The sequence below is a fragment of the Phalaenopsis equestris genome, unplaced genomic scaffold, assembly GCF_001263595.1.
Source record: "Phalaenopsis equestris unplaced genomic scaffold, ASM126359v1 Scaffold000428, whole genome shotgun sequence".
Taxonomy (NCBI): Eukaryota; Viridiplantae; Streptophyta; class Magnoliopsida; order Asparagales; family Orchidaceae; genus Phalaenopsis; species Phalaenopsis equestris.
In genome coordinates, this window is record NW_018164869.1 from 2,344,861 (window position 1) to 2,358,969 (window position 14,109).

Sequence of the window (14,109 nt, forward strand, 5' to 3'; positions counted from 1 at the left end):
TTGGGTCATGCCTTTGAGTTTTTTCTTTTCTTTGAGTTTTTCACATAAAAAAAATCTAGTCTTTTCTTACATCTGTGTGTGTGTTGGAAAATTATACTGAGTTAAGATATAAGATTTCACTATCGTTGAGAATTTTCTAGCATGCAACAAGTAATGCATACTAAAAATTTAAAGCTAATCAAGCAGTCGAAAAATCAAAATGTTCATATAAAATGAGCTTCCATAATTGTCATTTTAATTGATTTCTTGAAAAAAACTTTAATTGGCTATTAAGATACTATAAATTAAATATAAACTTTAGCTATTATCTTGCTACAAGCCAAAATATTTAGATTCCATGGCTTATCCATCTATTAGATTCTATTGGAAAATATTAAAGACAACCATCAAAATTTATTTAATTCCTAGGGAAAAAATCTCAAGATTACTAATAAAAAACAATGTCATATAACTATAATGAAATCACATATATTTCCTCCACTGAAATGCAGTGCATAACAGTTAGACCTAATTGTGAACTGTTTATAGGAGTGGGCCAAAGAGAGACTGTTGGCAGACTATCATCTTTGCTAATACGAGATGAGAAGCCTTACAAGAATGCATGCATGTTAAGACTTTATTATCCCCTTAGGATTTTATTAAAATAAATCAATAGGTTAGGCTAGTTGGGGCACAAGCCCCTAGTGACTCCATTCTATAAAATATTCTACATCTATTGCATCTTTCATTCGAGCAATTTTTTTTCGCTCTTCGTTAATCTTTGATCTGAATAATTGGACGAGAACATTATCGAACAATAGTCAGTACAATATCATTGTGAAGTTGACATCACAGATGCATGCAATCACTCTTAAATGTAGCTAGCTACCATCACACAAGATTGTAGGTGTTAAAATTAAAATATCTCATGTAATTATGGGACATTACTTCAAATAAGAGTTGGGAAAAGTTGAGAAAGAAGTTATGTTATACCATAGTCCAATAGGAATACTTAATAAAGATTAATATTTGCAAGTCAAAAGTTGTAATGATACATAATTACTGAAAAAATTGGCAATGATCTATATGGATATGAAGAAGCTAAGAAACAAAGAAGACAATAATGATAAATAGCACTTTATGAAAAAGCCGCATTTCATCAATCTCAGAGCTGTTGTTGTTGTTTGAAGAAGCAGTTGTAAAACTGCTATAGAAGAAATTGTTGTTCAAAACAAAAACTATGATGGTGTGGCTTTTACATTTTTTTTTTTTTTTTGAAAAAGCACAGCATAACTTTCTAGCAACCACCACACTTTAGTCAGATCAAATTACAAAACACAGCTTTCCACCACAAATTGTTTGAAAAGACAGGCAAATCACAATTTTGTTACACAAAATATGGTGCGACACTGCACTGTTACCACACCGCCACCCCAGACACACCCTTAGAACTCAAGAGAATAAACACCATCACATATGGTTTGTGATTCTTTTCTTCCCTCCACTAATATTTGATCTGAATTTAGGAGCTGTTATTGCGTGCGGACGGCACACGCATCTCGCATGCGCCGTCCAATGAAAAAAAAAAAATTTTAAATTAAAAGTGGGTCCACTGACATACACTTTTTGGTAAATGAAGAGTTTTTTATTGGCCCACCGCACGCATCTCTGCGTGCGGTGGGCGGACGCAATAATTTCACTGAATTTAGAGAGCACTTTTCTTATCATAGAGAGCACTTCTCTTATCATTGACGACTGCCCACAACTATAAAAGACAAAACTAAGATGTTAAATATGTAAATGCATAAGAATTGGCATGTACATGCCCCATTCTATATAACGAATGTTTCTAACTCAATTCCAGCACCTCCATCAAAAATATTATAATAAAATATATTTGGAACAAAGAGAAAAAAAAGAAACAAACTGAACATATTTTGAGCGCATGAGGTCGGAAATCATTTCCATGTGAGTTTATAAATTCAAAATGAAAAACAAACTCCACATAGCATGCAAAAAATGAAGTAAAAGTGCAAACTTTCCAGAGTCTTTAACATGAAAGCCGCCATGAAAGGGATTCAAAGCTATTTCTTCAATTTGGTGCTGCTCTCCAGGTTGAGATCCTGCAGATTAAGCAGCAATTCATCGGAGTGTAAGAACACGCGATTGGCGGAGTTGGAAATGGTCTGAGCAACTTCTCTTGCGGCCTCGATCCTTCTCAGGGCAAGGAATGATGGGTTGCTCGCGATTGCTTGTCCGATGAGCTGAGCACTGGTGGCCTCACCCTGGATAAATATATATTAGTTTCAACAATAATGAGTCTACAAAAAATAAAAATATTTGTGAATGTCAATCAGGTGATGGTCATGAATGAAAAATAAAAAAAAAAGGAAAATTTACATACATTTCCATCAGCTCTTATGTATTTGCATATCTAACACCCACAATTTGATATCTACGCTTATATTATATTGGTGCCATAAATGATAAACCAACACATGAGAAGGAGCATTTCACATTTAAAAAGGTTGCCTTAGCGCCATTTTTTATGTGATGTCAATGCTTTGAGTGGTATGCATATAAATATAAATTTTTAGGTGTTGGATGTGCAAATATATAAGAATTGTGTAATATGTATCTAAATGCCCCAAAAAGAAAATTAAAAATAGAAAATGAAAAGCAAATATCTATATTTGGGTATACTTTGATGTGATATGAAATATAATTATATTTCTAATTTATTTATTACTTTTAAGAAAGAAAACAAAATATATTATGCACTAAGACTCTCCTTGCAATCAACCAATGGAATCTCTTCCAAAGCCACATTGCCCACAAGCATTTATGTTTTAAAAATAAACAAATAATATCTAAATCATATGTTTAGTTGATTTTTAATGATTACAAACTGGACCTAAACATTTCAAAGCATTAAATATTCAGATAAAGTTGCTTATTATGAGCATGACTGAGAAATGGATTGATATTCCTCTCATTGCCATCATGGTGAAGAATGATATCAACACATCATTCTTGCATCAAAAGCAAATATGTCCTGAATATAGTCATTCATATGAATAATTATTTCAGAAATTTTTTTTTTGCAAAACTTGTGTCAGTGGATGTTTTTGAAAATTAGCAGTAATAGCCAGCAGGAGTATTGGACCGACACAGCTGGGAACCGGCCTGGGAAAACCAAATGGGCGCCTGGACTTTCAGCTTGGCTCAAAGGCTTCCAGTGGCAAAAGGTTTGCTTGGGTGATGTTTTGGCAAGTGAAAAAAGAAGTGAAAATATCAATTTCTAGTTGGTTTACATGTGTGAGTGTCTTTACTTATCATGGTTAAAATAAAAAAGATAAAAAAAGATGTATATCGGTCGGTTAGAGTATGCCAAACCTTTTTATGGCTGGTTAGTGAGTATGTGTGATACTTCAGGAAAGGCTGTCTAGTTAAACAAAAACTAATTTCGTTGTTCCTTCTTCACCTTCTTCACCACCGTCACCGTCAGATCTAATGGATGGAACACATTTAAGGCAAATCATCTCGCCATCCCTCAATATACCACCAGGGCAAATCCAAAGTCTCGTGGCTTCGGCAAACACTTCGTAAAGATTAATTTACCCTTATGTTCTTCCACATTAACAAAACTATGGAGAAATGATATCATTGGACTCTATGGCAAAATTTATTGCAGCCTCGAGGAAGAGCTTTGACCCATTTATATACCAGAACTTGCAATGGAAAGTTAGCTAAATTATTCCAAACCTCTAGCATCCTTGATGATTAACTATGTAACGCAGGCACCATTCCTGAAGCTGCGGGCTTCAGCTTAACATTGGCTAATTACCATTATTAAGTAGTCAATTCTGCTTTTAGTATTATTAAGTAGTTGTGTTTAGTGGATTTTTTTTTGTGTTAGGTAGAATGAAACTACTACACAGTGGTAGTGATGAAAAGGAAGTCTATTACTGTAGGGTGCACCTTTTTCTGCGATATTCCCCCTTCTCCGATTAGCATTTTCGTGCTCTTCTTCTCTCCTGTTGCAGGTGAATGCATCATTTGGTATCGGAGTTAGATGGAAGACAGAAGCCAAAATACCAATCACGACGATGATCACAACTGAAATGATTTGTGTGAAGCTCACATTCGTCTCGAGCGACGATTTGATGCTCTTGCTTCCAATTTTACCAAGTTCATGGATGAGGTAAGAACTGAGCTAAATCAGGATTAATGGACCTTTTCCATCGACAACCACACCGGAGATCATTGCTACCACACTTGCCCTTGTAGATATCATTGTGTTAACTCGAGAACCGAGGCGATCCCAATGGCAAGAGTTAATCAGCAGTAAAGAAACTCCCGTGTTCGACAAGGACCTTTGTCGATGTGCGGACCTTTCTGACTCCGATTCGGAGGCTGAAATTCCCATTTGGGAATCCAACTACAAGCATCACCATTCCGAAGGTCGAATTTGGAGAGACTATAAGGTGAAAATTGACATGCCCTTCTTTGATGGTCATTAGCATATAGAAGATTACTTAGATTGAGAGCAATCAGTCGAGACTTTCTTCGAATAAATGGATATTTCAGCAGACAAACAAGTTAAATATGTTGCATACAAACTAAATAAAGGGGATGGCACTTGGTGGGTTCAACTAACCCAATCCCGCGATAAAGAGGGACGAAGTTGTATACGAAGCTAGAGGAGGATGTGACAACTAATGAGAAGTCATTTCCTACCATCCGATTACAAACATATACTATATTTACAATATCAAAAATATGCCCAAGGCTGAATATAAAGATTACTTCGCTTGGAGCTACGATGAAATACTCGTGCTGGCTCCAGAAGTGGCGGTCCACAAACTTGGACCGGAAAAAAAATGCAATCCCAGTAAAGCTAGCTCCAAGGAGAATGCGTGTGGAAATAGAACAATAGGTCATAGACGAGGTCAAGAAATTGATTGATGTCGGTTTTGTCCGATAAGATAAATATCTTACTTGATTAGCCAACATAGTGTCTGTAAAAACTCATGGATGGGTGAGTCTTCATGTGGGGAGAATAATCCCTTATGACCCTACCATGATCAACAGTCCCTATGACCCTCCCAACCCCTCCAATTATGATTATTATAGATTTCTCTCTCAAACTACTAGGAGATCATAGCCTTCCTGACTGACTTCATTGGTCGGTGGAAGACTAGATCTGGGGATAAGGGGAAGAGAATAGTCAACTTCCCACTCACGCACCTGAGCCTTATAGCTTGGGTCTGGCACTACTTCATTGTAGCCCATTTTCTTCCTACCAGAAGCGTTACTAATGTCATTAAGGTCTGGAAGGTCCTTAATTTTTGTATTCAAGCAAGGAAGATGATAGATATTGGACTAGGGATTTACCAGACTATAGCTTACATAGCTATTGGCCAGACCAATGTAGGGTTAGGTCACCTCACACTCATCACCGCCCTATGTATAGATGTGAAGATTTTTTGTGTGTGTGTGTTTCGGGGGTGGGATGGGCCATGAGGAGTTATCACATTCATAGAAACCCGGAAACCGGAGATGGGCCATGAGAAGTTATCACATTCATAGAAACCCATCACTAGGCCTTTTGTATTTTCTTATGGTTCTGCATCAGTGATTTCTCGTATGCTTGGGGAAAGTTCCTCAAGGCTTCGTGAGATGTCGTGGACTGACCCCTTCATTATAGAGCTGGTCGGACAACTGGAGGTGTTGGCAATCACTCGAGCTATCATGGAGTGGGAGCTTCACGACCTACAGAAGCAGCCTCAGTTTTACACCACCCAGCACCAGGCCAGAACGATTACATGCCCCAGTGCTTCTCATTACTATTGGGAGCACAACTGACTGTCATTCCAGTTATTGCTATCGTTTTAAATTTATGGACTAGGAGGCGTGCAGATGGAGGAGAGTGATAGTGATGAGTAGGGGGAGTTGGATTGGTGTATTTTTTTTATTTTAGTGACTTGTATATGCATTGTTTTTGTTATGAAGGTTTCTGTCAGTTTGTATGATATGTTGTGGCCTTATGATTTCCTGTACTTGTTTGAGCTTTATGTGTGCATTTTTCACCTTTTGATTTACTACTGTGTTCTTGTTATATTGGAAATGCAATGCATGTTATCTCCTATGCTATTCTACATTGCCTGCACTTATTCATTTGGATCAGTACATTCTCACATGGCATGCATCAGATAGAAAATAGGTTTGGGGGAGGAGTTGATGCATTTATACTTGCATTAAAATAATTCTCGTATTTGAGTTGTAGACTTCACTTTTTCTGTAGGGACTCATGTTATAAATCCTGATGACTTAATGGGCTAGATAATAAAATCATTAGAATGTGAAGAGTTATTAAAGGGGATTATCCCCTAATCACCGAATCCTAAATTATAACAACCCTCACATGAACCTAAAAAGTCTCAGCATAATTAAACGAGTAATTAAAATATTAGTAGTTAACTAATGGTAGTTTAAACCTTTAAGTTATTAATTTGACCAAGTGTGTCTTAACATTTGATTGGATTATAATATGTTGGGAATTTAAATTGAGGAGAATTTGAGATTTATCAATTAGGAGGAATTGGACAATCAAAATCATTAAAAGAAATGGGCTCGACTATATATATATAATAATTCTTAGTGGAATTAGAAAAAAAAGAAATGAAAAAATGTTAAAAAGTGTGAAAGGCTTGGTTTAAAATAAAAAATCAAAACAACTGGCTCACAAAATCCCTGTAAAGAAGCTTGAGGTGGACCTAAAAAAGCGACATAACCAACGAAAATTTTGATAGACTACATTCTGCAATGGAGAAACTTAAGCATGAAATGCGAGCTGCAGCTCCAATAACAACATGCGATCAAGATTCTGCTGAAAAGCATCCACAGACCGGTGGTTTTTCTACTCAAAGGATTTATGATCAAGACTTCTGAGAATCTGCTCAACAAAGCCGGAAATTTGCAAGAAAAAACAAAACAACTCAGATTTTTGTAAAAGGTCGAAAAGCCGAAACCAGTAAAAGCCTTTGAGACGAAATCTAGGACTGTGGCAGCGGTAGACAAAGACAAGCAGCCAATACCGATACAGACAGAGCAGACTTGGTAGAGTTACCAGCATCCTCAAACGCACAGTCAATAGTCATTTCAATGAAGACCATATCAGACAGACGGAAGGCCACATTGAATAATGGCAGAATGGTTGAACAAAGTATATCCATTAAAAAATGAGTCAATAGGGAAGATATTCTACAATTTGATGAAGAAACCAGAATTCAAACTGTCAGAGCCAATGAAGCTAGAGGAAGTCGACAAAAGAAATCATCCCAATTACTGCCCATATCAAATACTACTCGTACACACCTAAAGGATTGTTTCAATTTCAAGGACCGACTCGAGAGAAATTAGAAGAACGGGAGCATAACAATTCCGAAGGAGTATCTCACCATTAGTCATACACTGAGTTTTATCGGTTGAGTTCCCTTAATGATCTTAATGAAACAGATCAATAGTTGGTGGCAAGATGCATTGGCGGTCTCGAAAAACAATTTGAGGAAAAATTTAAGATGAACGATGCCTGGTCACTATCCCAGGATGTTAACTTTGCTTACAAAGCAAAATTGCAACTCTCTCGAGCGTCAAAATTTAACACGTGTAAACTACCAAGTAGGGATAAACCCATCGATCAGCGAAGAAATCCAAATTTCAGTGCAAAAACAAGCTCCCTTCAAGTCCAATAGTCTCCAAATCAGTCAGCTACAAAAGGAAAGGGATCAACCAAGCCAAACACCATCAAAGATAATATTTACAACAAGCCAGGGCTATAAAAAAGCTTTCATTGTTTTCAGCCCGGGCATCATTCCAATGACTACCCTAACCGCCATCAAGTTCAAATGATGGAAGGAGAACAAGAGTTGAATGATAGCACTCATACATTACCGTCGATTGATGATTGTGAAGATCTCGTAGCAGATGATGAATTATTGCCTTGTAACATAAAAAAAAATTTGTTGGCTCCTAAACAAATGAATACATCTCAACTGCATCAAATATTTCACACTAGATCTACTGTAAGGGGAAAAGTTTGTGATCTAAATATCGATAATATGTGTACAGAGAATATAGTGCCGCAAAATATGGTTAAAATCTTACAATTAAAAACTACTAAACACCCAAATCCATATAAAATAGGTGGGTAAATAAAGGAGTGGAAACTGCAGTGACGGATTCATGCCAAGTTTCATTCTCCATTGGAAGACAATATAAATGTGGAGTTGTATGCAATTTCATAGACATGGATGTATGTCATATCATATTAGGTAAGCCTTGGCAGTGTGACAAAGGGGCTTAGCTTGGTATGATGGAAGAAGTAACACATACATGTTTGAATGGCAAGGTAAAAAAAATTTGGTTGCTGCCAAACAGCACTTCTGCATCTCAGCACAGAGGGCCACCTCAAGTGGAGAGACCAGCTTTCACTTCCATGTCTGGTTCACAGTTAATTGTGGAATGCAAAATCACTCACTATTACTGGGAGTGATAGTGACAGATTATGCAACAGAGAGTTCAAGAAATGATGACCTTAATCGACCAAAGGAAGTGCAGAAATTACTAAAGTAGTTTGCAGATGTTATGCCAGCCACATTGCCAAAAAATTCCTCCTATCCAATCAATTCAAATCAAATTGATCCGATTCTAGGAGCTCACTATTACAAACATCACTCACTATTACAAGGTTAGTTGAGAGGAATTATTGAGGAACTCTTAAGCAAGGAAAGTATTCACCCCAGCCTCAAGCCGTGCGTGGTACTAACTTTACTTATCCCTAAAAAAAATGGAAGTTGGCGAGAATGTGTAGACATTCACGCTATAAAAAAATATCACTATAAAGTATCATTTTCTTATGCCAAGATTTGAGGATCTTCTAGAATGACTTGCTCGTGTATCCATTTTCTCCAAGTTGGACTTAAGAAGTGGGTACCATCAAATCCATATTTGTGCAGTTGATGAATGGAAAAAAGACTTCGAAACTAAAGAAGGCATATAGGAATGGCCTGTGATGTCGTTTGGGTTGTGCAAGCACATTTATACTACTCATCAGTGAAATCCTAAAACCTTTCTTTGATCAATTTTGTGTCGTTTGTTTTGATGATATCTTAGTCTACAGCTCATCGATGTCAAATCACCTCAAGCAATTGACTACTATCCTATCTGTCCCACTTGAACAAAAATTATATCTTAACAAGTCCAAGTGCGAGTTTGCTAGTAAAAGTGTGCACTTTCTGAGATTCATCACTGATAAGTCAGGAGTCCATACAAACCCACAGAAGGTAGAAGCCAGCAAGTCGTCTCCACCCCCATCTACTATCTCGGAGATTAGAAGTTTTCACGGTCTCGCTAACTTCTATCGACGATTCATAAGAGAGTTGTGGTTTGGCTTAACTTGGATATCATTTGGTATCAGAGCTAACCTAATCCCAGTCTTATCCTAGAAACATTAACCCATAGCCAACCCACCTTATCCTAGAAACATTAACCCATAGCCAACCCACCTCCACACAAAAATCCTCCCATTTGCTGATTTTTCAATCCAGTCATCCAAAATTTTTCTTTCCAACCCTACATCACCCCTAGACACCTCTTTTCATCTACCCAAACCTGAACTCTAATCATAGCATCGAGAAGGCAATACTCGGACGCCGATCAGAAGTTTATCAGAGAATAGATACAGTGACAACTCTGTCGAGTGCTACAATGGATCGATGTTATTGAGGAAAGGAGACCATCTAGATGGGTCACCCGTAGCAACAACGGTGACTTGCTAGATTGAATGAATGGGGAGAATCTCTTCCACCGTAAGAATGCCAAGGATGAAAAAACTCTACAACGAAACCTTGACCTGAAATATCTAAGAAGCCATAATTTTGAAGTAAAAGGAGATATGACATATGTCAGATGCCAAATAAGATCAGAACGAGATCATCAACTGGTTCTGGACCCTGGAATGTATTTTTAGGTTCCAGGACAAAATGGTGAAACTAACCGCTAGCAAGTTAAGAAAGAGTGCATCTAAATGATAGATGAACTTAAAGGCTCTTCAACAACGAGAATGAAAGAGTAAAATTACTACCTGGTCTCAGATGAAATGGGAGATGCAACGTCAGTTCCTACAAGCTCGCTATAGATCGAATGTTCAGAACCCAGTTTCAAAAATGAATGGACCACGTCACTAGGCGGCCACCATAGAGGCATGTTTCAACCCCAAGATCTTACAACCAGAATTTACCCTCATCTCCAAACCTCCCAACAATGCATGAAAAATCACTTTGAAAAACACCGTAATAATATGGAGTTCATAAAGGGAGAACTACCCTTGGTCAAGCTCTAACCATACTACTGAAACTATATCCATCATCAATACTACACTAAGCTTCTACGTCACTACTACACTCCCGATCCAGTACTGAAACACAATGGCTACTTCGCATACAAACTCCAACTCTCACCTTAATCCCATATTCATCCCGTCTTCCTCATCTCCTTAAAAAAATTACCACAAAATGACCTACACACAACCACACTACCATCCAAGAATTGGATAACCATCATCAAACCCATGGCAATATTCTGTTCCCACCGCACCCTCAAAGGCGACAAACCTGCGGAACAGCACCATGTTGAATGGGAAGGTTTACCTAGCAAAGATGCCACCTGGATCCTAAAAACAAATTTGTTGTCATTTCTTCGAGACCTTTACCTCAGGATAAGGTAGCTCTTAAAGGAGGGGGAGAAATTATACAACTCAAAATGGCATAGCAACAAGAGCAAAACAAAACCCAAAGGCAAGGAACTGAATCAATGAAACACATTGAGAACCGCAACCTTCGCTTAACGACATCCAAGTGGCAAAAAGTTAGCTTTGCCGCTCTTTTAGTAAGGTGAAAAATAAGCGCAAATGATACTTTCTAGTTGGTTAACTTTTGCCATGTATTTTTATGAAATTGGTCCAGTTAAAAGGAGATAGGAAAATGTGTATATGATTGGTTAGAGTAAGCCAAGTGTCTTTTATGGCTGTTTCATGAGTAGATGTAATTTATTGGGAAAAATGTCTTGATTAATCAAGACTAATTACATTTTTTTTTCCTCAAACTCCATCTTCCACTAACCAATCCCAAGGGAGTTGCAAGTGAGTTCACTTCATTATCATTTAATTCCCCGTTGTTGATGTCTTACCGCTCAAGCCCTAACAATATCTCGCTCTCATTTATCCATGATAAATTTCTTTATAATTGTTAGATCTTTATGTGTCTTTCATTTAATAAAAAATATTATATGCTCCTTCTGTAATATTTTTCAAGAGCAAAAAAGACGTTTTATTATTAATTTTAAAAAAATGGATAAAAAACCAGATAAGTATTTGATAGTTTGTCAAACCTTAGGGGACTGATATCTAGTAAAACCTCAGGGAAAATAAATGATAATAAACCATTAAAGAAATTACTGTATAATATCTTTAACTCATGCAACACGAGTTCTTTTAAAATAGAGGAAATAAATATGACTATAAAAGCTTCTTTGGTTGCATCTACAAGTTCAATATTTCTTAAAAAAATATAAGGCCACCCACAAGGGCAATAAGAATGAGGAATTAGAAGCAAATAAAGCATGTAACAAATAAGGGCTCACCTGAGCTCTTATTATGGCACTCTTTTTGTCCTGCTCAGCCTTCTCCACTATAAATTTGGCCCTCTCAGCATCTTGTGCAGCAACCTGTTTAGCTTCGATTGCATGAGTAAATTCTTTCCCAAAACTGAGAGTTGTAATGGATACATCATCCAGTGCAATATTGAAGTTTGCCGCCCTCTGAGTCAAAATTTTCCTTATTTCTCGACTCACAGCCTATAAGCAAACAATATTCAAGTCATATCCACAAGTCACCTATTATTTGTCTTAAAAAATACATAAACTAGTAGAGCTACCAATCACAGTAAAGAAAACTTCAAATGATTCACAAAAAGGAGTACCTCTCTCTGTGTGATAAGTTGGCTGGCATTGTATTGAGCAACAACAGCTTTCAAAGTTTCATGAATAATAGATGGCAAAACCCTCTCATTGTAGTTCTCTCCAAGGGTTCGGTAAATTGTTGGTAGCTGATCCGGCATGGGGCGGGTAAGAACTCGAAGCCCAATTTTCACCTAAGAAAGCATAAATGTATGAACATTTAAAAACTAGATTTTACTAGAAAAAGTAAAAGAAAAATTATGCATCTTGAAAAAGCAAAGAAAATGACAGACAAAATGGCGAGTGGGTTAGCAAAGCTCCACTTTCAAGGAATGAGTTCAAGAAGAGTTGTTTGAGGGTCTCTTTGGGGCAGCTGCAGCTGTTTAAAAAAGCTATTGTGAAGCTTCTGGAGATGAAGCTGCTATTTAAAAAACAGCGGCAGCGGCTACAAAAAAAAAAAATTAAAAGTCAAACCGCAGCTTTCTAGCAGCCACCGCAGGTAGCCAGCTCTTTTGAGAACGCGGGCAAAACGTAGTTTTGCTAAACAGAAAAAACTGCGGTACAGCCATCGCACCACTACTCCAAATGCACCTTGGGTGTGTAGTAATGATGCTTGATGGATGGATTCTTTGGAGGAGCATGGCTTTGAATGCAATGAGCATTGATAGGATATAGCTAGCAGAGATGAAGATGATTGGATTGACAAAGAAGAGAAAAAAAAAAGAGAGAGATAAGCAATGAAGAGGAGTCCTGACTAGCAAAGTAGGCCGAGTAAATAATTAAGAGAGAAACTAGCTTGCTTTCATTCATCAACAATAGCAGTTTTTACAAAGAGGTGTTAAGTATATGCATTTGGTTGGGTATTTTAAACAACGAATAATAATTGTATCAGAAAATCCTAATGCAATTTCTATCACGATGATATGAAAAATATTCAGAGCTATAAGACTTTTTTTTTTTAAAGACAATTAATCAATGACGTTGTTTTTTATTTTTGTTCAAGGGCTACAACTTTTTTTTTCTAAATGCAATTAGACCCCTCTTCATGAAAATATGTATATTTACTAAACAAATCCTGATCATTTGAACAAACATCCTTACATTTATATTGAGGGTGCCGTACTTCAAAATTCATCTAAACTTATTATGTTTTACAATTTGGCCAATAAAGCTTAGAAAATGACAAAAAAATATTTAATTTTTTATTTTTATAGAATTTCTTATTGTTTCTTATGAAAAAAGACTAAGCAAGTAGCGATAAAATGAATGATATTTTAAGGGAAACAAAGTCATTAAACTGATAAAACTATCACTAATTTTGATAAGGCGTGCCACATGACTCACAACCAAAGGTCGAATTTTACATTTTTACTGTTTGCATTACATTTTGATTTATTACATAATCAGTGTGACTAATACTACCACATAGTTGATATTTTTAAAGAGACGTAATCACACTCATTAAAATTAAAATGTAATATTTTGTTAATTTCTGAATGGTAGTGGAAAAGATATAAAATATAATAAAGTTGATAATTTTTCAAAAGCTTCAACCATACATTTATGCATTTGAACTTCTGTTCTATTTACTTCATTATGCTTCACTTGAAATGCATGAGGATTTTTTGACCATGCAAAGGAAATCTCTTTTAAATTCCAATCAATACATAAGATCTTATGTACGAAGGTAATAATAGATGAATTGAAATGTTCATTTTTGTAAAACCTGCTCTCTCATCTTTGGCCAACCAAGAACATCTGTCCTCTCCACATAATGTGTTCTAGAAAAGGAGAGATTTCCATCACGTGCTCAAAACCTATGCATGTTTTCCAAAGAAAGCTACAACAACAACAACAACAACAACAAAGCCTTAATCCCACTACGTGGGGTCGGCTACATGAATCCTTTTTCTCCATTGCGTCCTATTTAGTGTCATATTTTCATTTAGTTCTAGTAAATTAAGATCATTTTTAATACAATAAGCCCAAGTCTTCCTAGGTCTACCTCTGCCTTTCTTAACACAAGTCGAATTTAAAACATCTACTCTCCTAATCGGATAATCTAATGGTCGACATTTAATATGACCAAACCATCTAAGACGACTTTATTCT

General features: G+C 36.6%; 1 protein-coding gene across 1 annotated transcript in view; it reads right to left on the reverse strand.

Moving 5' to 3' along the window:
- Nucleotides 1-1,892: 1,892 nt before the first annotated feature.
- Nucleotides 1,893-14,109, reverse strand: part of LOC110027577 (prohibitin-1, mitochondrial-like) — a 25,678-nt gene continuing 13,461 nt past the window's right edge. The window contains exons 4-6 of the mRNA XM_020729066.1: nucleotides 12,021-12,191; nucleotides 11,683-11,895; nucleotides 1,893-2,264 (exon numbers count right to left, since the gene is read on the reverse strand). Of these exons, the coding sequence (XP_020584725.1) occupies nucleotides 2,064-2,264; nucleotides 11,683-11,895; nucleotides 12,021-12,191 (585 nt within the window). The 3' untranslated portion in view covers nucleotides 1,893-2,063. The remainder of the gene's footprint in view (nucleotides 2,265-11,682; nucleotides 11,896-12,020; nucleotides 12,192-14,109) is intronic.